General features: G+C 39.6%; 2 protein-coding genes across 16 annotated transcripts in view; both read right to left on the reverse strand.

Moving 5' to 3' along the window:
* Positions 1-1,027: 1,027 nt before the first annotated feature.
* On the reverse strand, positions 1,028-11,177 carry LOC148329517 (protein LYRIC-like). Of its 3 annotated transcripts, XM_088307073.1 has the most exons (13): positions 10,419-11,177; positions 10,120-10,233; positions 9,143-9,218; positions 7,741-7,920; positions 6,733-6,783; positions 6,384-6,527; positions 5,450-5,521; positions 5,303-5,371; positions 5,071-5,216; positions 4,591-4,707; positions 3,311-3,421; positions 3,026-3,149; positions 1,028-1,846 (listed from the first exon to the last, which is right to left on the reverse strand). In XM_088307073.1, the coding sequence occupies exons 1-13, from the start codon at positions 10,746-10,748 to the stop codon at positions 1,782-1,784; spliced, it is 1,599 nt and encodes a 532-aa protein (XP_088163199.1). In that variant the 5' UTR covers positions 10,749-11,177; the 3' UTR covers positions 1,028-1,781. The 3 variants fall into 3 exon arrangements, with proteins under 3 accessions (XP_088163199.1, XP_088163201.1, XP_088163202.1); XM_088307075.1 differs by lacking the exon at positions 5,303-5,371 and having other exon boundaries at positions 10,419-11,176; XM_088307076.1 differs by lacking the exons at positions 5,303-5,371; positions 5,450-5,521 and having other exon boundaries at positions 10,419-11,175.
* A 1,821-nt stretch (positions 11,178-12,998) lies between these two features.
* Positions 12,999-25,432, reverse strand: part of ubr5 (ubiquitin protein ligase E3 component n-recognin 5) — a 48,978-nt gene continuing 36,544 nt past the window's right edge. For 9 of the 13 annotated variants that reach the window (XM_088306512.1, XM_088306519.1, XM_088306516.1 and 6 more), the window contains exons 38-58: positions 24,832-25,089; positions 24,457-24,725; positions 22,271-22,482; positions 21,936-22,166; positions 21,760-21,833; positions 21,512-21,684; positions 20,042-20,221; positions 19,545-19,762; positions 19,200-19,320; positions 18,671-19,043; positions 18,463-18,550; positions 18,231-18,375; positions 17,536-17,666; positions 16,721-16,781; positions 16,348-16,529; positions 15,264-15,348; positions 15,018-15,173; positions 14,357-14,470; positions 14,049-14,193; positions 13,855-13,940; positions 12,999-13,729 (exon numbers count right to left, since the gene is read on the reverse strand). In XM_088306512.1, coding sequence (XP_088162638.1) covers positions 13,517-13,729; positions 13,855-13,940; positions 14,049-14,193; positions 14,357-14,470; positions 15,018-15,173; positions 15,264-15,348; positions 16,348-16,529; positions 16,721-16,781; positions 17,536-17,666; positions 18,231-18,375; positions 18,463-18,550; positions 18,671-19,043; positions 19,200-19,320; positions 19,545-19,762; positions 20,042-20,221; positions 21,512-21,684; positions 21,760-21,833; positions 21,936-22,166; positions 22,271-22,482; positions 24,457-24,725; positions 24,832-25,089 — 3,515 coding nt within the window. In that variant the 3' untranslated portion in view covers positions 12,999-13,516. The remainder of the gene's footprint in view (positions 13,730-13,854; positions 13,941-14,048; positions 14,194-14,356; positions 14,471-15,017; positions 15,174-15,263; positions 15,349-16,347; positions 16,530-16,720; positions 16,782-17,535; positions 17,667-18,230; positions 18,376-18,462; positions 18,551-18,670; positions 19,044-19,199; positions 19,321-19,544; positions 19,763-20,041; positions 20,222-21,511; positions 21,685-21,759; positions 21,834-21,935; positions 22,167-22,270; positions 22,483-24,456; positions 24,726-24,831; positions 25,090-25,432) is intronic. The other 4 variants (XM_088306524.1, XM_088306521.1, XM_088306523.1 and 1 more) reach the window with 2 other exon arrangements.

The following is a 25,432-nucleotide window of genomic DNA, read 5'->3' on the forward strand; positions in this document are numbered from 1 at the left end:
CATATATATATTGTAGAGTATTACCAGAAATCGGGATATATTAACTGTATATATTATAACTAGATAAACTGTAAATCACTTGAATAGAGTATACAATAAGGATCTCATATTTTGAAGTGGAATGATTTCATTACACTGAATTTGGTGCACTTGCATCTTTGAATGAATTCAAAAATGATTTTTCAGTTCAGACACTTTTTCTTACACCCCTTCTATTTGACCCTGTGTGGGAAAAGTAACTTTTGGACCTGGACGATTTGCTGTGATTAATGCAGCAATTAATTTTGTTGTCTGCCAGAAAATTCTCAAAAGATAACCAGGTTTTAACATTAAATCAGATTGTGTCCTAATCTCAAGTGCTTTTTGTGTTAGCCATGCTGGACAACCACCGAAAACTTACCAAAGGTCCACTTCTGAATTGCTCCACAAACCAATAAAAACGGTTTCTTTTGGTGGCAATGTCAATGTTTTGATTTAAATCCAATTAAGATGCTGTGGTATGACCTTAAACATGCAGTTCAGGGTTGAAAGAAGAGTGAGCTAAAATTTCTCCAGTGATCAATGACTCATTACAAATGCTTGATTTCCATTACTGCTGCCAAGGTTGGCACAACCAGTTTTAAGTTTTAAGCTTCAGGAGACAATTGCTCTTTAACCAATAACCAGGTAGGTCTGGTGCTTGTACATTTTTTTTAAAAAACAAAATTGGTAGAAACTATTTCACAGTACTTGTCTTGTGTTTAGAATATTGGATAGGGTCTTTGAATAGTCCCTAAGATATAAAACTTACCATCCCTAAAAAATTTTTAAATCCTACATCCTGCATGGCAATGTCTGACATACTACAAATTGTGTCTAGGTTATCAGCCTAGGATGTCACCAAGAGCTCTTGTAACTTTAAAATGCATCAATAGCATGAATTTGTCTCTCTCTACATCCCTTAAAACGGCAGTCGTAGGTAATAATAGTCTCCTCGTAGAGGCAGCCAAACAATAGCAAAATGAAAACAAAAGGCCGTACACAGCAATTTGGGTCTTTTAACATATGGCTTCAGCTTTACTTTTATTACAAACAATTTGTTTTTGTCTTCTTTTTTTTTCTTACAAAAGAATATTTAGCCTTGAGAATCAACTAAAGATGGAAAGTCAGAGAGAAGTTGAAAACACAGTGCATCTTCAACTAGAGAGTCCAACAAGACTGCGGCAACAGAGCTTTTGCACAGTATATGTTGTAAAAACCGGAAGGGATCGCAAGTCTCAGTACAACATACAAGTTCATAAACCGGATGGACAGAGTCTGCCGAAATCTCACAGACCATGAAAAATACAGAATAGACACGTTCAAACACTACTGAGTTAAAAATGTCCAAATAAACATGTGACCTTTTTCACTCATGATGCTCACCGTACAGCTGACAAAACAAAAGGCCAGTTCAGCATAATGTTGACATGCTGAGTAACCTCATAGTCACCACGACATTTTCTTTAATTCTACAATTCTAATGACTAGCTCCTTCACTTAGTTCAATCAATGGAATTACAAGACAGAGTATCAAAAGCATGTTTAAAAATTAATTCACAAAGCATGACATTAGATTAAGCTGCTTCTTGGGTCACTTTTCCATGACTTAAAGACGTTGTAAAATGTTGTTCTCGTTTTTTTTTTCCAGTCAGGATTTAAGACAAGTCCATTCAATTGACCGCAGGTCCGAGTTCTTAACGTTAAAAGTTGTTGCATAATCAGGGCATCAAGTCTTTTGCATGTTTGACTGCAAAGCGGACTCATGTCTCCCTTCTTGCCTTCTTCTTCTTTGACTGCTTGGCGGCTTGGTTTTCTTCAGGTTTTTCTGTTAGAAAATAAATAAATAAAGTTAGTCTCTCCATTCATTTTCTCCCTTCTTAAACAGGTGCTTCCATAATAAGCCACTGTTTGATACATAACTTGTCAAAATGAGGCCATGACGTGCATCTGGCAAGTATTGACATTTTCCACATTTTGTTACAGGCTCAATCTAAACTATTTTTTTTTCTCAAAAATCTATACACAACACCCCATAATGACAACGTGTGCAACAAAAAATATATTAGTGATTTAAAAATTTTTTTTTACATAAGTATTTACAGCTCTGGTCACAAAGCTCAGGTGCATTATGTTTCCACTGATCACACTTGAGAGATTCCACCATCTTAATCTGAGTCCACCTGTGTTAAATTCAGTTGATTGGACATGAATTGGAAAGGCACACTCCTCACTATATAAGTGACAGCGCATGTCAAAGCACAAACGGAGTCAAAGGAACTGTCTGCAGACCTCTGAGACATGATTGTCTCTAGGCACAAATCTGGAAAAGGGTACACAAAAATGTCAGCTGCTTTGAAGGTGGCAATGAGCACAGTAGCCACCATCCTCCATAAATGGAAGTTCTTAACCTGCAGAACTCTTCCTAGACCTGGTCGCCCGTCTAATCCGAGCAAATCAGGCGAGAAGTGCCTTAGTCAGGGCACTGACAAAAAAACCGAAGGTCACTCTGTCAGAGCTCCAGCGAACTTTTGAGAAGAGAGGAGAACCTTGACAAGACAGTGACCACTAGATGCTCACATATTGGGAACTGACCAATCAGAGGAAAGCTGCTATATCAAATTAAGGAGCACGAAGACCCAAACAAAGCTTTCAAATACAAGACAACTATTTGTATAGCGTGGATATTTTTGAATGACAAAACGGACAGTTTGAAATCAGTTATTTCCGACCAACGAAAATATCTTGGAAAAGCTCATTTTATGTATGCGTAGCACATGAGATAAAAGGATAAAAGTCCTGCCCCAAACAAAAATCATTCAGGCACCTGATTATGTTACTGTCGCCATCTTTTTTTTTACCCCATCAACAGAAGGAAAGGGACATTTTGACAATTTATGGAAAAAAGTCTCACGCTATACAACGCTATTAAATCAAAGAATGATTAAAAATTGTTTCCCAAGAATGACAATTCTATTAACAGTTGTGTCAGGCTACTGTTACTCACGCTGTTGTGCTGGAGCAGGAAGCTTGATGTGAGCTGTGGCATGTGCCTCAGGTTGCTTCAGTGGCACTTGGTTGGCAAGAGGTTTCTGAGATGCGCTATTCTTCACTGGTCGCTCCGATTGCACCTACAATGCAAGCGAGATGACATATCAGCTTCGGGAAATAATTAAAAAGATGAGTCTTTAAGAATAATACAGACTTTTTATTCTCAAATTAGAAAAAAACATGGACATTGTGTGCATACTACGCATCAAGTGATATGACGCAAAATGTCAGTGCCACCAACCACGACAGCAGCAGCTGAATTCTCCTGAGCGGGTGGCTGCTGCTTCGGTTTCTTCTTCTTCTTCTCCTTCAATAGGGATGGAGGCTCTACCTTCTTCTCTGGCACTACCACCTAGGTGGGAATTTGTTCAGGCACGTTTAAGATGTTCAGAGGTGATAGACTGAAATCTACTCCTAAAAATAACAAAACTACAAAACCGAACACAATCTGTTCAGTGGCGCTGGTTGACTTTTAAGTTGTTCCATTTTTAAAACAGATGTTCCCAAGATAATGAAAAACAAAAGCCTCAAACTCATCATGAAAACCTTCAGAAGTACAGGTAATGTTCTACAAGTAACATTTTAACATGTCGTAGTAGGAAGACAACTGCACTATAAATAAATTAAGAATAAAATTAAGGAAGCAGGCTTCAGCTGTTGATATAGCATGCACCATAAAAGTTGTTCAACAAATAACCATTTTGTTGATTTCAGCCAGTGTCATAAAACAACTAAAGTAAATGCATTTCAAGTTGAGCAGTTTAACTTGAGAAGCATTTTAAAAATATTGCTACTTAAAACATTTGAGTACACAATTCATACTTTAGGACAGGTGTGGACAAACTACAGCCCGGGGGCCACATACGGCCCGGTAAACATTTTAAACCGGCCCGCCAAACTTGAAAAAAAAAATTTAATTAATAAACCTTGCTAATGTTTTATTTTCTAAATACTGTGGTTTTTCAAATACATATATATTGTTGTAATGCTTTTGTTTACTTTCATTTAAAATTAAATATATTTTTTTCTCAGATGAGGTGAGGTTACCATAATACACCATGCATCTGCTCCCGGTCTGACCCCTGTCAAATTTTAGAACTCATTGTGGCCCGCCAATCAAAAAGTTTGCCCACCCCTGCTTTAGGATGTGCTTGCTCAGAGTACACGCATATAATTATGCATTCACTGAATTGCTGGAAACACATGAAGAAGCAAATCACTTCTTAGCGCCATCTCTGATTTGATGGCATCACAAAACAAAAAGCAAAATTAATTTGTGGTGCTAACGTGAGCATCTCACGAAAATTGCTGAGAGCTTGCAAGTTTAGTTTGACAATTGAGGAATATTTTTCCAGGACATTTTGGTTGAACTCAAATTGTATTTTTTATGTCACCCAACTGTATATGGCATAGTGACATTTGCATCAGGCTTGTGTGAAGAAGGTATTCATTAATAATCACTCACTATCATCTATCATTATTCATAAGCACAAAAGTGGAGACATTTCTATTGGCAGTTACCTGGACTGTTTCTCCCTCCTCGGTTGCCTTTTTCTTTTTCTTCCTCTTCTTTTTATTTTTAGCACCTCCATCAGCAGCAGTCGCTCCATTGTCCTTTTCATCTTCATCATCCTCCTCCTGACAAAAACATGTACATATGAAGAGGCTTCATTGCAAACCATCAGGCATGACAAAATCCAGCCCATGTGTACATTGAGTACACCAAGAAGAAACTGACGTAGGATAAATACATTGCATTGGAGGGCATTTGTGGCGGCGTGGTATTATACATGATTATCTAAGTGTTCTACTCTTGTCCGTTCGGTGGCTTTCCTATCAAATTATTTTGTCGCGACCCACACGTTAGTTTTGAAAATGTGTTGCAGTTTCACTCCAAGTCTGAGGATGTCGCTACCGGTGGACACAAGGTGGAGTTGCAAGGTGGGACCACAAAAGAAATGGGCTTTTAAATGGCTGTCGGGTCCCAAAGCCGTTACTTACAGCAGCTCCACTCAGTCGATTAGGTTTGGCGGGCACACTTCGAGCCAGCTCATGAACAGGAGTGGGCTGAGGTTTGGGCTCCTCATAGTTGCCCCAAACTTCAGAGGGAGCGTTCCAGTCAGAGGTGGGATCTGTTGAACCACCATCTGAATTGGAGTGGAAAAACAATTGGGGTAAATACAAAGCAGAGTTAGTAAATGAGGTTGGGGGCAATTGGGAACAAAATTCTTACTGAATCCAGACCACTCGTCATCTACTTTGGGCTGACTGAGCCATAATGTGTTATCTACCAGCTGCGGATCTAAACACACAACACACCATAAATTTCATGCTTTTCCCTCCATTGTTGAGCAAAACACTGAAAATGCACTGCACTTACCAGCTTTGCCAACACCCAGTTTAGTAAAGGAAACTAGATCAGATGGAACCCTATCAATCACAGTCCATGAATCTAGGAGGGAAAAAAAACATACTTTTCATGTGAATGCTGATAACTAAAGCTATTTACCTACTTTCCAAATTGTAAAGTGGGTAGAAAAGGACTGCCTTGTTTGCACTGCTTCCTCTTATGTGAGACTGACCTCATTTTTAAACTTGGAAACGACCAGCGGATTATATTATGTCCAAATACATTGAGCCTTAATAGAGAAAAATTATTTTTGCTTTCTCACAACTGTACATCATCGGCTAACATTCAATCGAATGAACAGAGCGTTTAGGCCGATCACCACATTAATGACAGATGACAACGAGTGAACAAGAAGTTTGTCATTTCAGCCACAAGTGACATGACAGCAAGTCCCCGTCAGTCAGCAAGGGTTTAGCTCCCTTGTGAAGTCTAACTGACACTCCATGCAACACTAGTGCAGCTACAATCACAGTATTAAGTCGCAGTTGAGCATTGATGATTTTTTTTTTACCGTGACACTTTTATCATGATTTGCCCCTTACAAAGCAAAGCATAATTCACATTCATTTGTTGCAGTTACCTGTGACAAGGCGGAGTTCAAATTGCAGGAAAGTGCAACTCAAATCGCATTTTTTTCTGCCCTTATGTGTCGTGTATCTGATTGTTTAATGACATATCTGAACAGCTCAATTCCAGTTTTTTCAAATCCAACCTGGGTCACGTTCATGTGTGAACCTAGATTGGATAGGCATCTGATTTTTTGCAATGCGACCTTCCGTCTGAACGGACAGGTCACTTCTAGAAAATTCCACAACAATGACTGCCACTTGTTATGTTGCCAATTCCACCTTGGAAGGATTACTGCAATTCTAAATTTTTTTTAAATATGGTTTCTCAACTTTACCATCAATATCGGTCTTCCACACTGGTGCTGGTTCTCTTGTGGCAGTCCACGGGCCTTGAGTCTTTGGAGCGACAGTGTGTGGAACCTTGACCGCTTGAATGTCAGCCACACCTGCTGCTACTATTGGTGCCTCACTGGTGTTAACTGATACCAAGAAAGAGACATGTGATAGTCAGCCAGGATACACACACACACACACACACACACACACACACACACACACACACACCCCCACACACACACCCACACATGCACACACCAAGTCAATGACGCAACACAGAGTAAAGTCGATAAAGGTTTGAACCTTGTATGAGACACCAGTGTTAATATGCAATCCACTGATAATTACCATGAGCTACAGCAGCATTAATCTTCTCTGCAGTTACTTTTGATGACTCTCCTAGCAGGAAAGAATTGAGTAAGGTGAAAAAAAAAATGCAAGGTGCACTTCCATAATTTTATGTCTGTTAAACAGAACATTCATGCAAATGTATTTATCGTTCATCCTGGCAACTGTTACAACAAAGAGGAGACTAAGGTTGGGCATCAACTCTCGATTGGAACCAGGTCTAAGATTTAACATTCAGATTCTCCCAGAATCATTTGTATTTTAAAATTCCTCATTCGTCGGCGACCCGAAGAAGAACTTAACAATTCTCCTCAGCACAACACTTGCAATATTGTGCAAAGAAGGTTGCACAGGAAGGTTAGCTTTTTCATTTCTATCAAACCTTTTCTCCCAACGGCCACTTTTACATATTCATTTTTTTCAACGTACTAAACTAATCGATCACTGTGGATAAAAATACACAAAGCGACAATTTATATTTTTTTAATATATACTTTAAAGTAAAAAAACAGCTCGCTAATAATAAAGTCAATGATCTTTGAGGATTTTAGGGAGCCCAATGGCTCTACCAAATGATGTGTGTTTGATTGACAAAGAAGTGAGATGAAAACAAGACAAAAACTGCTTTCCCCAGCCACACCACACGTGCAGACAAACTACACGGGCTGTGTCAAATTTGTACATTGGTCGATGCAGCGACCCATTAAAAATAGAAGGCCATAGTTGGGATACCCCTAATTTAAAACGTGCAAATATTTTTTACTCTGCCTTATAAGATAAACATGATCAAGAATCATTTGGAACCGGAATCAAAATGAGAATCCGGAATCTGAACTGCATTAGTCAAATTCAAATGATGCCGGACCCAAGTGAAGACAGACATTTCCAAATGCCACAGGTGTGACAATAATATGAGCAAGGTATGGAATGTTTGCCCGTTGATCACTGTCAGTCAACTTAAAGCTGTAAACTTTGTGGAAGAAGTGCAGCCTTAAATAAAATCCAAACCTTTTTTCTTCTTCTTCTGGTTGGCAGGTGGAGTAGCTGCTGAGGGCTTGCGCTGCTCTGGAGAAGCATTCACAGGAGTGCCGCCACCACCACCAGGACTGGCAGAGCCATCACTGGAACTCTTGTCCTTCTTGCGTTGTTCACGCTTTTCCTTGTTGCTGACCTTTGTCTCCCATGTGCCTGAATGTGGAATGTGTTGCAAAAAAAAAAAAGTTTAAAAAAAAATACAAATTAATATACATCACACAAAACGTTATGGCTAAGGCAGGATGACAGACTTGTTAAACAAGGTGTGGGCAAACTATGGCCCGGGGGCCACATGCGTCCCGTTAAACATTTTAATCGGGCCCGCCAAACAAAAAAAATTAAATGAATAAACCTTGTTGATGTTTTATTTTCTAAATACTCTGGCGTGTCAAACAGATATTTTGTTGTAATGCTTTTGTTCATTTTCATTTAAAATTAAACTTTTTTTTTTTTTTTCTCCAATGAAGTGAGGTTACCAAAACACTCCATCCATCTGCTCCTGGTCGGGCCCCCCTGTCAAATTTTAGAACCCATTGTGGCCCACCAATCAAAAAGTTTGCCCACACCTGAGTTAGACAAATCCTACCACTGAAAAACACCTGCCAGTCACCAATGTATTCTCGGCCATTTATTGAAAGGTACGCAGTAAAGGTGTCAGAAGTATTAATTGACAACTAATTGATTGCCAAATGAAATTGATGACTACCTGCTTTTACTGAAATAAATGCTCAATCATTTCAGTCCAATGTTTAACTTAAAAGTCCAAATCCTCTCATTTCAGTATCAACAGTAATTATTCTGATTTGTCTGTCGTCATTCATGAAAGCAAAGTAATTATCTTTTGTGTTTAATCAAAATAAGACATTTGCAAACATCAGTTTTTATTTGGAAAACAATGAGCAACAAGTATGATCTCGGTTTCAAAAAGCTTGGTGAGTATAACAGCAATCCCTCTCCTGTGACATCGCTTAATTGTTTAGTTTAATTTTTATCGCTAAATACACTTAATGCAAAATCACATTTTACGATTATTTGACTAATCATTGGAATAATCAACAGAATAATTGATGATAAAAAGAAATGAGAGAGACAGCCCTAGTGCACACTCAAACACAGAAATACAAAATGAAACCTTAACAAGCAGCTAGAGTAGGCTAACAGTCAAAAACAGAGAGTCATAAAGACTAACAGTAACCAAGGTTAAAATATTAACTAGAACAGCTCAGTTGATACCTCCTGACATGGCGAATCAATATGATATGCATCGCAGTCAAATTTAACAATGACATTATCTGGCTAAACATTATACACAGTCTTATCACAATAAATAAATACACCTCTCTCTCACTCACTCTCTATATGTATGACATTTTACCTTCCTCCGGCTCCTTTACAACAGCTGTCACAGTTTCCTTCACTGCCTGTTTGGCTTTCTTCTTGGCCTTTTTTGACTAGATGACAAATAGTTATTATTAAAAGAAGAAACAATTTGGTAGGAAAATGATCTATATAACACACTGGGCAGCAAACACACAGGATTTCATCAGCAAGCAGTCAATCAAATATGCATACTCAGGTTAAGTCTATTTATAAGTGAAACCACATACACATGGTATGTCCCATTTTAATAACTTCCAAAATGTAAATCCATTTATATGATATGCATAACTACATTAACTGATTCTTAACACCTACAGTATTTGATAGTTTGATACTTCACACTATCAAGTAGGTAGTATGGAACAAATTGCTTTAACTTCAGCCAGTTGTCAATCCCCCTGAGGGTTTGCAGCATCGGCAGGTTACAGTTGACACTGAAACCCAACACGGGCAGCTGCCGTGTCTACATCATTGAAGGGTGACACTGACAGAGAAACCACCCCTAACGCTTTTCTTTTCACAAAAATCAATAAATCGCATTCATCTGACATATAGGCGCAAGAAAAAGATATACTCATGCCACAGCTCAAATGCTGATTTTACAGGTCTGACCATTTGCAATTATGACGCTTGAGCTTCTCATCTGTGATTACGGTTTGCCGAATAATAACGAATAATTAGGAATATCATAGAACACTCTACAGTGGCTGATGCAATTTGATCATGAATATTGAGAAATGTAACAGTTTGCCCTTCTCATGATATAATGAAAATACTAGAAACGCTTCTTAGCATAATTAGTGCTGCTGATGAATAAATCTGACGGTGTTAAACGAATTACACCTTTGCAACTGTATTTGATTTTTTTAACGCGTCTATTTTTAAAATGTCCCTTTTGAGCGTCAACTATATCGAAACAGGGATCAAACTAGCAGATTTAGGTAACCTAAATAGCTTTGTTCCGCATATTACCTCAACAGCTTGTTCGCTCTTGGTTTGTGGAGGAGGTGACTGTTGATGTGGCACTCTGTCATTAACTATGGCGTCTTCTTCTTCAGTGACAGCTCTACCATTTGGCTGGGCTTTCTGAACACAAAATTAAGAATGACACGATACGTTTCGACAAATGTACAATAAGATGATTGCAGTTTGAGTTCTTAAAATGGCATTGGGTGGGCCCGGTCGTATTCTGGTAAGAAGCGTTAGCTTAGCAGGTAATTTGGATGAGGGTAAAATTATCATCAAAATGGTAAGCGAAGTTTTAAACGTGCCTTTTCAGCGCGTTTCTTCTTCTTCTTCGGCTCCTCTGATTTGACTGGTTTACTGGCACTTCGTTTCACCTCGACGGTGTCCTCCACAACGGTGATCGCAGGCCGTTTCTTGAAGAGAGCCTGACACATCGAGGCCCACATTACGAGCACCAGCACGAAGCCGGTGCACATCGCAACGAGGATCACCCATGGCGGAATGTGCTCGGGCTTGATCGCCAGATCCAAGCCGAGCTGTGCACGCAAAAACTCCTGTCCTTTGGACAACAATTCATTCACGCGAGATGCTAGCAGCTCGGCCTGCTGAGAGGCCGCGTCCTTCCACTGTTCCATGTGTATTGCTAATAAAGCTTCCCAACGATTCACAATTAAAGCCGCCTCTTTTAGCCGACCAAGCCTGCAGTGCTAGCTAAAAATAGCGACGGGATGACTTTGACATGATGAAAAACAATAAATGCATCACCTTCTTCCACTCGGCCTAACTAGACAGGTAGCAAAAGTAGCTAGCTTGCTAACTAGCTAGCCTAGCTGAATCGATAGAACGTTGCAAAAATGAATGCGCTTCGTAGGCCGTAAAGAAGAGGGTAGCATTGTATGACTCTGCCCGCAAAGTGTCAAGTGTGAGCGCAAGCGAGCCACATTCACCACATATGGCTTCGACTAGAGGAGGAACGATGCCGTCTCATAATTATGCTGCGTTCAACTCTCGCCGGAAGTTAGAGAATCACAATGTCGTACAGAGTAAACAAAAGAAAACGTCATAAGGAATTACACGTTTCGAAGGTGTGACGTTTAAAGAAACGGTGAAGAAAACAGATTCGTTCTTACGAAGACGGAATGTTATTTAACTTTAAATAAAATGTGAAAATGGGGGAATGGTATTTAGAAATCTTATTTTGCTCACGAATTTGTTGCGCATTCAGTATACATTATTTGAGGAATATAAAGGTCCTAACTAGTCATATTTCTAAAAAAAAAAAAACGTGACTTTTCCAAGTTTAAAGTTATTAGGGTTTGCGCGGCAACTCGAGGCTTGCAGGGATTTCGATGAGCGGAAGTATATCTAGGCAGCTTTAGCTTTCAAAATAAAGTTTGTCGTCAAAAGTAAGAATTTGGTCGTCTCTTTAATTGCAAGATATAGTTAAATATAATTGTATTGTATTACAATGTATATATTGTGTTAAGTTACAGCAATTAATACATTCAATGAAGGAATAACTTAACTTGTTAACTTTTTAACAGACCAATTGGAGTTAAAATAACCTTGGCCTTTTAATTCTCTCATTAGGCTGCAATGTTAACATGTAATTTTTTGTATATTTTTATTTTACTCAGGAGAATTCAACTGGTCTGCCAAGGTTAACGGAACATAATAGACAATATGAATCATGTGAACGTCTGTACGCTTGTGTTTTTTTTTCTAGATGTGTTTGTGACCATTTGGACTGCCCTAAAATGGCAGCATTTTGCCCTAAAAACGGTGACAGTGCTAGTAAAAATTTCCTCTGCTCATGTTTCATTATTGTTATTGTTTGCTGCACTACTTAATAACATGCAGATTTGTGTCTTTTATCATTATAGTTGAAATGCGTGGAAATGCGAATATCGCTGGGATAGGGAAGAAATGTTGCGCCTCCAAATTTCTAGGAAATAAAAAACCCTTAATGTTGATGCAGCGGACCCAAAGACCTAAAAGTCTTCATTCTCAGATGTACGTTTGCCGAATAATGCAATTTGTGACTCCATACAGTTATTTTAATTCATCTGCTAACGCAACGTTTCCTGATATTATTTGTGTACTTTTGCAAATAGATGTTGAAAAATAAATCCCAAGCATTCTCAGCCCTGTGTCATCTCCGAGGTCCCCTGCCACCACCACCAGGGAGGCGTCCAGGCGCCATCCTAATTGATGCCCGAGCCACCTCATCTGGCACCTCTCAACATGGAATAACAGCAGCTTGACTGAGTCGCGTCCCGGATGACCAAGCTTCTTCCACTATCTCTGAGAGAGCTTGGACACCCTGCCAAGTAAACTCATTTTGCCCGCTTGTATCTTGGATCTCATTCTGTCGGTCATGACCATAGGTCAGGGTGGGAATGTAGATTGACCAGTAAATTGAGAGCTTTGCCTTCTGGCTCAGCTCCTTCTTCACCACGACAGACCAATACAGAGAGTCAACGTCACAGAAGACGCTGTACCAGTCCGCCTGTGTCGGTCCCCCGCTCTATCCTCCCCTCACTCGTGAACCTAGAAATTCTATTCATAAAGGTTATGAACAGAATCATTGCACAAGGGAAGCCTTGATGTAGTCCAACCCTCACTGGACTCTGAGGTTAGGCTGCATGCTCTTTGCACACTTCTCATCTCCATATATTTGAGCGGGAAATAGTCAAAACTCTAATTTTAATGCGGAAGTCATGGACATTCTATTCAAAATTAAAGTCAATATCAACTCAGACAAGAGAACTAAATTGAAAAAAAAAGTAATCCTGTTTTGTTTTTTTAACTCCTGATGCGACTGTTTGGCTCAACCACCCCTTAGTTACCTAAATTTATTAATGCAGAAATAATCAATGCCCAACTTTTTGCATCCAAGTTTATTTTGAAATTCCCTACTCCCCCTGTACAAGAAGAAAAAAAAAGATTTTCCAGAAAGGCAGCAGTGAACTATCAGTGATAGTACTTTTCTTGGGAAGGAAACTTATAATCACAGTGTCTTCTTTTAAATACGTCTACTGCCGTCATCTTTGGCTGGGTTTCGGCAGACAGCTTTCTGTCAGACCAAATTCCTGGGAAGCAAACGTTTAAGCTAATCGAGTAGAGCTGTGGGCTTTACATATTACAGTGCCAATGCAGGAATGTTCTGGACTGTATACATCTTTTTCATTTGATTTCAACACAAAAGAAAAAAAAAAAAACAATAAAAAAATGAAATAAAAATAACAGTTTGTGTTCACAACACAAATATTGTCTGGGGAGATAGCGACAGTATGTCGAATTTTAATAAAATTGTATAGACAAAAAAATAAATCTACAAAATGGAGCTAAGTAAATATTACACAACAGTAAACATTTTTTTAAACTCTTTTCAGTTTAACCTCTAAACAAAACCAAAGTTCTTGGTCTTAATGGCTAACAGGAGCTTCTGTTTGAGTATCTGTTTTGAAGAATAGAGTGGCACATAGAGGCGCGAGATGCACGTATTGGCTGTGGGGAGGTGCTGGTCATCTGGAGGCCGGATGGTAATTGAGGGCATTGGCTGAAAGCCCTCTTCACTGGCTGGCAGGGATGGACTGGAAGTCCAGAAGTATACCTGATGAGACAATGAATAGTTGAGCCATTCAGGAAAACCTTTGACATAACCTTTCATCCTAATCATTTAAAATTAATTTTACCATTAGACCAGGTCATATAAAGAGATTACAAATCAGATCTTACCAAATCTTGCCTCTCGGTCATGCTCATCTTCTCGACTATCGACCAAAACCAGCGCTTAAACTGCAGTAGCTTGTCGGCATTCTCCCCTGTTGAACAAACAAGTGTTAGTTTGGTTTTATCAGTGGATATGCAAGAATGGTTTCAAGTCAACAAAGATTACTGACAGATACAAGATCCAGACACAGTTTACATACCAGACTCATCGTTGAAGGAGGTGAAACTAATGAGCATCTGCACGTTGACCTCTCCGCAACCATTGACAAGTAACCGAAAGTCCTCCGCAGTCAGATCTTCCAGGGCGTTCTTAGGAAGTACATCCAGCAAACCCTTCCGCATTGCCTTGGATGGACATTAAGTTTGGGAATAGATGCATGAATTAACATGAAAGTCTTTCCAAAATAGACACCTTTTATTGTATTTAACATAATGACAATAAAACATGAACGTTTGGTACAACATTTGATGACTATTGGTGTATTCAAAGTCAAGGAATAGGACTCACATGGAGTGGTTGTTCAGCCACAACCAGCATTCTGTGCTCAGCGTACTTCCGCACATACTCATATACATTGAGGGGAGTTACTGGCATGTTGACCCCACCAGAGAGAAGCTCAACCTAGACCAGGACGAACACAGTCAGTTTTAATAAGGTCGAATATTATAAATAATATTCAAGGTTTAGTAAACTCACACAGAATCCTGATAGTTTATTAGTTTTAAGGGCTGCACACATATCAGTGGTGACAGTGATGGTCTTCTAGCCAGGACGTGGGTTTTTTTTTTTTTTTGGGGGGGGGGGACTATGTATACTGTATACTTTTGTTCTGTTTGTGTGTGTATGAGTTTTCTTGACTGCATGTTCAAAATGAATTAAAATATGCAGTAGTCTTACCAGCAAGAATTAGAACAGGTGTTCAGGATGAAGTTTTTGAAAAAATGTATTTTAATATGGCTAAGTGTGTTAAAAGCATGTTGCAGAGGTGAAAATATACAATTGTTGAGTTTTTTTTGTATGTTCCCCCTGTTGCAGATTTTCCCCAATCCAATTTCACTCCGATAAACAAATAAGAAAAGCACATGAAACACTGTTTAATAGGATAGTGCTGGAAAAAAACATCTCGGATTGAAGCTGTTCTTGGGTGAAATACTGATGATATCATTACCTGTCCGGCCCCTTCTTCTTTGCAAAGGTCAATAGCAAAGGCCAAATCCATCGCAGCAAATACGGCTTCCGCTTCACCAGCCAGTGAATGGCGGATAAGCTGCCTCAGACTCTCGTACATGACCGGGTCAAAGAATGCAAAATCATGCCAGTTCACCTGCAGTGAATAACAGAGTACTGACAGTTAGTACAATCAACTTCATGTCACAAATGGTATTTGAGAAGAAGAGGGGTTTGTTCGGCCTACCTTCCTTCCAAGCAAGACCTTAATTACATGTCTATTCAATGTTATTGGACAGAGTTCATTCTGAAGGAGACACAACCCCAATATCCTATAATAAAAATGACAATCATGTTAAAAAGTCACTCTTGAAAGAATTTTACTCAAGGATGAAGACAAACACCTCATCTTTGACCAGCAGGAATTCAGAACAGGAACTGAACCCAACCACAAATAAATTGATAGTTTAAAATATTACTGTACGGCAACTTGTGATCTCCAAACAATTATAGCATTTTATATGCTTACAAACGTCTGAAAAAAATGCTGCACCCTACAGTACAGTAAACAACAGAGCTAAGCACGCTGGTACACAACAGAGAGTGCCTGTACTTGAAGAGTGTCAACAATTCTGATGAAGAATCACTGCAAGGGATGAAGTACAGTGCAAAATGAACTTTTGTCAGCACAAAAAAAGCACAGGAGTTTCATCGATGGCGCCAACGCTCCTGTAGTGGGACATGGTGTTCCATCATAGGCATTGGTTGCCGGCTCTGCATGAATCGACGGTGATTCAAATTAGGATTTGATGGGGTGTGTTTTTGTCCACCTCCAGTCAGAGAAGTTTGATTAAGTGGACACTTTGATTTTTTTGGGGGGAAACTGTAAACCTTTGTTGTCTCAATTAAAAAGCAGCAACGTCCCTCACTAGGTACCTCAATGTTGCTTGCTGCTTTTGTTAGTCATGATTGTCAAGTCTCAGGAATGTTGTTGCATCTGTTACAAACTCTAATTTGAGGTTGGTTTATGAGAAGGTGATTTTCTGTGCAACCTTGCAAAAATGCCACGTTGGTTCAGATAATATGATTGTCAAATGTCAGTTTAGCAGCTATATATTTTTTGAAAAAAAAAAAAAAAATGATGTGAAAATTGTAGAAATGACAACTTATATGTACATATGTACAAAGTAAACAGTATTTTGCCTCAAATCCCCCCCCCAAAATGTTTTTTAGCAGTGAAAAACGGAGCATAGGTCCCTCAAAAATCTGCAAATAGGTGAAAAGACAAATACCAAACCACGAAAATGTGACGTTCCACTATTGTTCATTACCTGCCGATGTTACGGAAGCAATTGAGTCTGGCCTCTGTGTTCTTTCCAGGCCGAGGAGAGTAGAAGCCTCGTTTGCCAGGCTGGTAAAAGAGCGGAGCGTTGTCATCCCCATCGTCTGGGTCATCAAGCTCCATGTCCACTACACTACGTGTTGAACCATGGCGCTTTCGATTCTCCTGTTGCTATAGAAATAACCAAGAGAAGAACAGGTTAGCGGCAGAGTACGGGCTATGTTATGTTTGAAAAGAAAATCATGCAAAATTAAGTCCAAAGCACAAAAACAACAGAGCAAACACTTAACTTTCAGAATATCATATCACTTAGTTTTTTGATTAATATGAAGTCATAAAACAGTAAGGGTAAGACAATTTACTTGTGCTTTTTCTGGAGCTTCCAAAAGACCCAGGTCCAGTATACTGTCAGCACCATTTTCCCTGGGTAAGACAGAGTTCATAGTTATTACCACTGGATAGTGTTTTGTTGTGAGATTCATTTTAACCTGAATATCAGCCGTCATGAGGTATTGATGATTTATTTATTGAACAAAAGTGAAGCCTTGGTTGCCGGGTTAATCATAAGTGGGGTTATTATAATTTTGTAATTAAAAAAAAAACTTAAACCCCAGATTTTTTACATTTTGTACATGTTCTTTTTACATAGATGTCAGATTATGTCAATAGAATCATTGCCCCTTAGCAAAGCTAAAGCGATTAAAAATAATTTTGACCCCTATTATTGTGTAGCTCTCGAAAGTCAGTACTCTGTGGTGCAAATATTGATGAGATGATAAATATTTAATATATGTTTGACATCGAACCTTTTCGTCATACTAAATTGCTAATGTAGCTGACATTTTATGTCTCGATACGTATTGATAGAAATACAACATTTGTGTTCATATATGTTGGCACTCCGCCCAAATGAGGTTCTAACCAGACATCTGAGAAAAGTATTTATTTTGGGTCCTTCACAACGCTGTATTTTACTTTAGCGATTAGCATTTGCTCTTCAATTATGGTACGTTTTAGTAAATGTAAAATATACCTTCAGTTAGTTTGTTTTTTTTAAAATCATTTTCGTTTGTATTTTATCTCGGAAACAGAAATGTTTTTTTCCATTTTAGTCATTTCATTAACTAAAAATACCTGTATCATAAGTGTATAGTGTAAGAAGTGAATATATGCAAACCTTCCATGTGCAATGAGCAGCTCCATAGCCTCTTCCACTCGGGCCCTGAGAGAATCCTCACTAGCCAGCAGCAGCAGAAGTTGTGCAGGGGACAACTCTAGCAACATGCCTGTGATTTTACTGGCAAACGCCTGCCGACAAACAACAGGTGTTAGGATGTTTTCGAAAAAATAATTGTATACAAAAATCATAGCATGTAAAACAAGGTTCACCAGTGTGGTGCCCACGGGCACAGATCGCAACAATCTACCAAGTATTTTTGCCCATTTTTGACCTTTTTGGGCATTTAATTTTAAATTTTTTTTTTTTAAATACCCGAAGTACATGTTCCAGCTCTAACGAGATTGTATTCAGAGAGTTGCGTAACAAATTACGGACAATCCGGAACCATTGGCAGCTCTGTGACAGTTTATCATAGAAACGAAAGACAATGCATTTGTTTCAAAAGCATAATGTAAATCGCCGATGGAGGGAAGCGCAGTTAATGATCTCGTATAGGGAACCACATAGCATTCTGTTGACAGTGTAACATTAGGTAATATTGACAGACACAAGAAAGACCAGCTCTTTATGACAGATTTTGTAACAATACAGTTCTCATCATTGCTTTATGGTGTAAATGTAAAAAGTGCGTTTTATGTATTTCCAGAAAATCAAACTGTCCACAGTTTATGGACAAATTGCTTGATACCTACCGGTTGCATTGCATGAACACGTGGATAAAGTCTTTCCCCTAAAGCTTGTCTGTGGGCAGGCAGAGGGTCAGGCTCATCATTAGGGTTGCCCTCTGACGATGGTCTGAATGGCCTCGTGTCTATAGATAGTTGTCTCCTAGAGTCTCTGTAACACCCAAACACGCATATGCAATTTATCTTTCATGCACAGTTGTGGCCCGTTCTTAAAGAGGCATGTGTAGCGAGAGTTCACCTGTCCCGGTCTCTCCTCGAGCCCGCTCGCAAACCACCACTTCTCCGCTCCCTTTCCCGATCTCTGTTTCTCAAACGCTGCATTAGATCTGAACAAACAAGGGAAGAAAGTTCACTTTAAGTTCATTTTAAATCTCAAGTTAACTTCTCAGTATGCAAGACTGAACTCAAGTTCCATAATACAGTATAGTTTCTTTGTAATTGCATACTTGAATTGTAATCGTGATGACACGTACTGCTGGCCTGCATGCCCTTGCTGACACTTTGGACGCAGTCCAAATTGGGCAGCTTGTCATTGGAGAGGAGTGCCAGCGCAATAGCTGTGTAGAAGCTGCGGGCTACACCACTGCCCTCGCCCGGCTCATCTTTGAAGGTGACTTTTACTCGGTGTACAGCCATTGGAGTGGTTGTGCACCTCCTGCCAAAGTGAGTGTTCAGTTGACGCATGGTCTGTTGTATTAGCTGGTCTCTATCTCGATCAACTTCCAAGGCCAAGTCCCGGGATTGCAGGTTCCTTAGCTTCTCCATTTCTCGTCGGAACTTGGACTCCTTCACCTCAAAGCCACCAAGCTCAGTGAGGATCTTAAAATAAAATAAAGTCATAAAATATTATGCCTTCAAATAAAGTGTATTTTTCTCTCTCAATTATTTCAAGGTATCACCAAACATTTCAATAAGTTGACTGGTAATACATTTTGACAATTGCATTTAATAAAATATAAATAAAGTAATAAGTACCGATCCGGGCTCAGCCCCAACATCCTCCATGAAGACACGACCAAAGAGTTCCAATGACAAACGCCAGCGTCCAAGCAGCATGTCATGTGAAATCATCATCCCCATGAAGCTACAATGAGGTCTGCCCACAGTAATGCACCAAGGAACGTCAGTGTTTAGTCTGTTACAATATTGTGACTGCTTGAAATGATACCAAATAGAATGGCTGAAGTTATGTTCATCAACAATGTTAGCAGTTAACACTCACTTTTTCACTTTTTGGCATGTCATGGATGGGTACAAGTACAAGTTTGGGTATTTTGCATCTCCTCCATTAAATCAAAATGAAAACATGGTGAATTCTACCTGAAAGATGGAAGAGGCGGTCCATCACTTTCAGTGAGGCCGATCTCAGCGAGCAGACTGCTCTTCAGCTGAGCAGCAAGGTCGTGAGGTGAAGGGCCAGCTTTTGAGGCTTCCAGCTCCTGGTCCGGCAGAGCCTGGCTCTCAGAGGTACGCTGGGCAGTCTCCATACTCATCACATTCTTTAGGTTGGCTGAGTAAGACATCTTTGTGGGGAGGATCTGTGGGTAAGTGGAATTTAATGTAGTCTTATGTTGTGAGATGACAGTGTGATGGTGATGAAAATGAAAATAAATAAGCAAGCAAAGCTTGTGCTCTAATATCAATTTGAATGACAAGCAACATAACATACACTAGAGGCATTTTACTGTGTCACATGACATTTCAAATGCTTGAGAAGTGGTAATAAGGAATTCAAATAGCCTTTATGGAGTACTATATTTTAAAGTAGTGTTACCAGGAATTATATGTAATTTAGATATTAGAACACAACTGCCCACCTGTTTTTGATGTGAAGAGGGGTGGTATACCTGAGAGGGGGAGGGTAGAGAAGCGCCCAAGTTTACCTCCAGGCAGTTTCTGTCCACACTTGCCTCAGCCAGGCCTTTGGTTGCCATGGAAGAGGAGGAGTACAAGCCTTGAGAGGGTCGCCCGAACAGATCCTCCTTCCTTGCATTAGGCTGAAAAGGGGAGTATAATGATTAAAGCTACACATTCAAAACAACAGATATGCTCCTTGGTACGCTCACTTGAGAATAATTTATTCACTAATACACAAACAATATTATGTGGTGCAGGTGTGGTGATTAAAGTAAAATTGTGACTAAAAACATGACATAGGCGCCTTTGCAAACCTGGTATGCAAAAAAAACAAAAAAAAACACTCGGGCTGAAACGAATCGAGTAATTTGGATACCTGGATTAAAAAATAAAATAGTCGAGGCATTTTGTTGTGTGTGCCTCGAATACCCGCTTATACATTATACATTATGTTCACTCCAAAGAGAAGTCAAGCTAACCACAAGAACAATTGTTTATGGTATGCATGAAAGTAACACCGCCAACACGGTAAGAAGGGCAACTTTAAAATAAATTAACAATACTTTAACAAATAAGATATGGACATCAATGACTGAGCACGCTTTTAGTGTTAAGTTGTTCATGGGCACCATGTTGTCACGTAATAGCTAACTTGACTTTCAAACTTTGTTTGGGGACGTTCACAAATTCTTGCTACCGACTTTAACACTATGATGTCCTGAAACAACCAGCGTTTTGCGAGGGCTCCAGGCTCCAAGGGCTTACAACACTCAAGTGCTCCATGTAGATTGACAGAGCCATTGGATTACTTTTCAACGGCAATAGACTAGTAAATGATTCTGCACACTTTGATGCTGATAGCTTGACAGAGTTGCCATTCCAATTGACCACTTTTTAACAAACAAGGTAGGCTTACTTAGACATGCTGGATAGCATGGCAATATTGCTGCTCTGGTTCTGGTTCTAACGTCGCATCGTCTTGGGCCAAAATTTATGGGTAAAGCGTTATCTAAATTTTCATAAATAATTATCGAAAGCAAAACACTGCCATGCACAGTTTAAATTTAGTAGTATAAGATTTTTATTATCTAAAAAAGAAAAGAGCTGTCCGTTTAGTTTTTTTTTTTTTCTGTCTTCCGTTTCTTTAACCAAGAAAATAAATTATTTCTATCTGGAACACCCAATTATTCGATTAGAAATGTCAGTAGGGTATCAGGAGACCAAAAGATTGGATAGCTGCAGCCCATGTGTCCACGTAAATAAGCTGGTATACCCAGGAGCGACTTATAAGCAAGTATTATAATATCTATACATTTCTTTACTATATATAAATTATTTAAATTTTCATCACCTTGCTCAAAAGAGGAATGATTAATCGGAATGGAGGCGGTTCTATAAGCTTCTGCCATGTAAATAGCACCGGTTCTTACCTGCAAGAGGTGAGGTTGGTCTGCCAATGGGATGGCCTCAGCCAAGGGAACGTCAAATGGGTTAGGCGGGATGCATCCCAAGAATGTCATTGAATCCGAGCGACGGAAGAAAGGATGATTCTGACCCGTTTCAGCAGGGATAGCATCTTCATCCTTGTCCTGTAAATTTGAACCTGGAGCAAGACAAACTCATTGTTAGAACAAATATATCCAGGGGTTTTAAAAATGTATGTATTTATTTGATTTACTTTGATTGGTGTCATCATCATTTTCATGTTCAGAGTCCTCATTATCCAAACCCAATTCCAATATCTCTCGATTCCTACATTAAAACATTAATACACACATTATAAATGTGGTAGCATTTTAAAAGACAAGAGGGAGAATACCAATAAACGCAATTTTGCATGTAATGCCCATTTACCTCTTTCTATCAATCTGTGGGGTCTCGAGTGTGGTTTGCTGGTTCATGGCCTTAATCCAGTAGATAAGCGCCTGGAAAACATATGCCACGTGTTTCAGTGAGCAGACGTCAAGCACGGGAAGCACATCTGAGTGCTCATCATTGTGGGAGCGCATGAGCGACAGGGCATAGTTCAAGAAGTCGCCACGTGCAGACATGCCCTGGCGAGCTGTCAGTAGAGTGGCTGCTCTCCTGAAACAAAATGAGTGAAAACATCCTTACTGAACTACAACCAATTGTGCAAAAGAATAGTAAGGCAAACTTTTACTGCCAAATTTGTATTCAAGTATATTCACCTGCGGCCTTCTAGGGTGCGGAGGTTTGCCTCCTCCCGAGCGGTCATACGTTCCCGTCTAGCTGAATGTTGAGAGGCATGCAGCGGGTGACTAGGGTGACCCGGGTCTCCAGCAGATGACAAAGCTGAACCATATCTCAACTGAGCCTCAGTGGAATCCATGATGGACACCATCCAGTTCCAGGTGGGAATCAACTTCTCCTCAACATAGTTCTGATTACAGACATGGAGAAAATGGTGTTGTTTAATATAGACCAAAACAAAACTTAAATATAGTAAACAAAAACATTCAGCGAGTCAGTGTGGGTATAAACTATTCTGCTTTTACAAATAGAATGGTCAGTTTTATTTGACACAGATATGAAGCAGGAGTGTTATTGTGGTTGTGGAACGGCACTGTACTGCATGAGAATGACAACCACATATATGTAATAGGGCTGGGCGATAAACCGAAAATTTACCGTTTCCGAAATTTAATACACTGACCGACATCATTTTGGCCATGTCGGTAAATTCGGTGTTTAAAAAAAAAAAAAGAAGTGTTGTCTGTCTGCGGCTATGTTGATGCCCCTTTAAGACGGCTACAGCGGCTGTAGTCACGTGACTCCACCCAGCTGAGCAAAAAAAAAAAGAAAAGAAAACAGACACGGTCGTAGCTGGCGATTCAAATCAAGAAGCGGCTGACACGGCTGAAGACGAAGTAACGTTAGTTGAAGTTGTTCCTGTTGCGCTTGTCCCGAAAAGAAATGCGACATCTGTCGTTTGGGAATGTTTTGGGTTCCATAAAGACGATGTTTGAGCAAAAGAACATGAACTGCAAAGTGCGTCGTAAGCACCCAAAACAGCGCGTCCAACCTTTTCTTTTTCACCACCCACAAGACAACCATGCTGTGCTGAAAGTTCAAAGGGAGAAGCAAGGTTCGACCAGTGACAACAGCCCATAGCGGAGGCGACACCATACGAGAGAACGTCTCAGAGGTGGACGCAATAGCTGAGCACATCGCTCAAGATTTAGCTCCTCTAGTTACCGTGGCGCACACAGGATTGAAACGCCTCATGAAAGTAGCCGACAAGAGGTACGCAAATAGTCGCAAACCGTACTTCCCAATATGGACAGCATCGGGACGGGAGCTTAGACATGTCAAGCATTTTGCATCCACATCCGACTTGTGGTCGAGTCGCAACATGGATCCCTGTTTGAGCATTACACAGACGACAAGTGGCGACTGTGCACCAGAGTACACAAGACGGCACATTTTCCTGATGATGCACACTTGCTTTTTTGCATTGACTTTTTTCCCATTTTATTTAGCATTTTATTTGCCGACCACACTAGCTCCTTTGCACATGGCATCATTTATATTGTTTACAAGAGACCTTTACACAAATCTTGGCCTTTGCACATGGCATTACAGCACCTTGACGCAATCTATTTGCAGAAAAGATTTTGGGAGACGTACTCCTTTTCTCCTGTTCTTTGTGACATTGATCAAGTCATGCAAAGCAAGCTATTTGGAATGTTTATACAAATGATTTTTGTACTTTTATTTTTCATTGGAAATAATGTGTACCAGTTGGTCAATAAAAAAACAGTTAATATGCATTTATTTAGATTTTGGTCCGCGGGCGGAAATTTATCGTGCATTTATCGTTAGAGGTAAAATTGCTTAATTTATCGCTATATTGATTTTAGGTCATATCGCCCAGCCCTAATATGTATTATGATTTTGTACAAGCTACATTGTTTTCCAAATTATTAGGCAAAATGTTCATGAATAATTGATGCAAATGTCAGCCACTATAATTTAAGTCATCACTCGTTAAGAGTTCATTTCAAATTTCATTAAAAAACAAATCTCGAAATAAGTATTTTTACAATAAATAACTCAGTTACTGTACCCAATTATTAATAGCATTTCAAGATATGTTATAGGCTGTAAAGAACTCAAAATGGTAAAATGTTCAGTTTGTAGCAATACACACATATATACACATACATATATATATACACATACATATATATATACATATATATACATATACATATATATACATGTATATTAAAGAAATATGAAATGTTTAACTGTCAAACCCAAATATGTATCAATTATTAGCAATACAGCAATACTTTTGGAGCAGAGTGTAAATAATACATTTCTACAACTGGGAGGGATTGCTATAGCTCACCTGTAGGTTGACAGCATCCTGATAGGTAAGCTTCACAGAAGCAGGATACTGCGAGTACACAAGGTGGTTGTACTTTGGAATCAAACTCATGAGATCCGAGATCTGTCTAATGACAATGCTGTACGCCCGGGCTAGGCTGCTGGCAGATGTCAAATAGCTGCTGGTGTTGCTGGCTTCCAGGGCGGCTGCTGCTGCAGCAGCACTGGAGCTGATTGCACTTGAGCGACGCAAGTTGGTTGGGTCGATATATATGAGTCCAGTGGAGCTTGCTGTTAATAATGAGAGGTGTCTGTATTAACATACAGTCTTTACGCACACTAAAGACAATCACTGAATGTATTCATGCAAAAAAAACAAGAACAAACATTCACTGACCAGCTGATGTTGAGGAGCTGGGGGGGGCACTCCCAGTAGCCCTTTGGCTGGGTGTATTTCTAACAGCCCACTGCATGGATCGAGGAGCCTGAGCTGCACTATTGGCATGGGATGAATTAGTTGTCCTCTCCAGAGGTTCATCAAACAGAAATGTTTCTTGGTCAACATCATCGCTTTGACTGCTGCTGCTGTCTGAGTCACTGGAGTCATTGGACTGGGAGTCATCCTCTGAAAAGAAGGCGGGGACACTGCTCGCACCTTTAAAAAGTACGAAAATATATATGTATAAAAAGTTAGTAATTTGTGTATTCATCGGCACTGTATTTCAGTAATTGTTCAGACACAGGTGCATGTTAGGGAGTCACACCACTGCAAGGCCAACTCTGATATGACAATGATCATTCAAGATAAAACAGTCTGTTGATAAGCTTCAATTTATTTATTTAATTGTTGTGCCTCTCAGTAAATGTTGCTGGCATAGAAAGTTGTACAAAGGCCTATTTGTACATAATTGTCTCAACGAATCTGACTTAAACAGTGTCATCGGTCATACAAGTATTTAACAGGTAGCCTCTGTATTGCTTTTCTACTTTTTGCTGAT

The sequence above is a fragment of the Idiotropiscis lumnitzeri genome, chromosome 10 (genome assembly GCF_059441095.1).
Source record: "Idiotropiscis lumnitzeri isolate Australia: NSW breed Sydney's pygmy pipehorse chromosome 10, RoL_Ilum_1.0, whole genome shotgun sequence".
Taxonomy (NCBI): Eukaryota; Metazoa; Chordata; class Actinopteri; order Syngnathiformes; family Syngnathidae; genus Idiotropiscis; species Idiotropiscis lumnitzeri.

Bases quoted from the DNA above. Each gene is read 5' to 3' on its own strand.
- LOC148329517 (XM_088307073.1), bottom strand. From the start codon at position 10,748: ATGGAACAGTGGAAGGACGCGGCCTCTCAGCAGGCCGAGCTGCTAGCA. The intron at 6,528-6,732 runs GTAATTATCAGT...TCTTGGTATCAG, and splicing joins TAATGCTGCTGTAGCTCATG to TTAACACCAGTGAGGCACCA. The intron at 3,422-4,590 runs GTAACTGCCAAT...ATTCCCACCTAG, and splicing joins AGGAGGGAGAAACAGTCCAG to GTGGTAGTGCCAGAGAAGAA.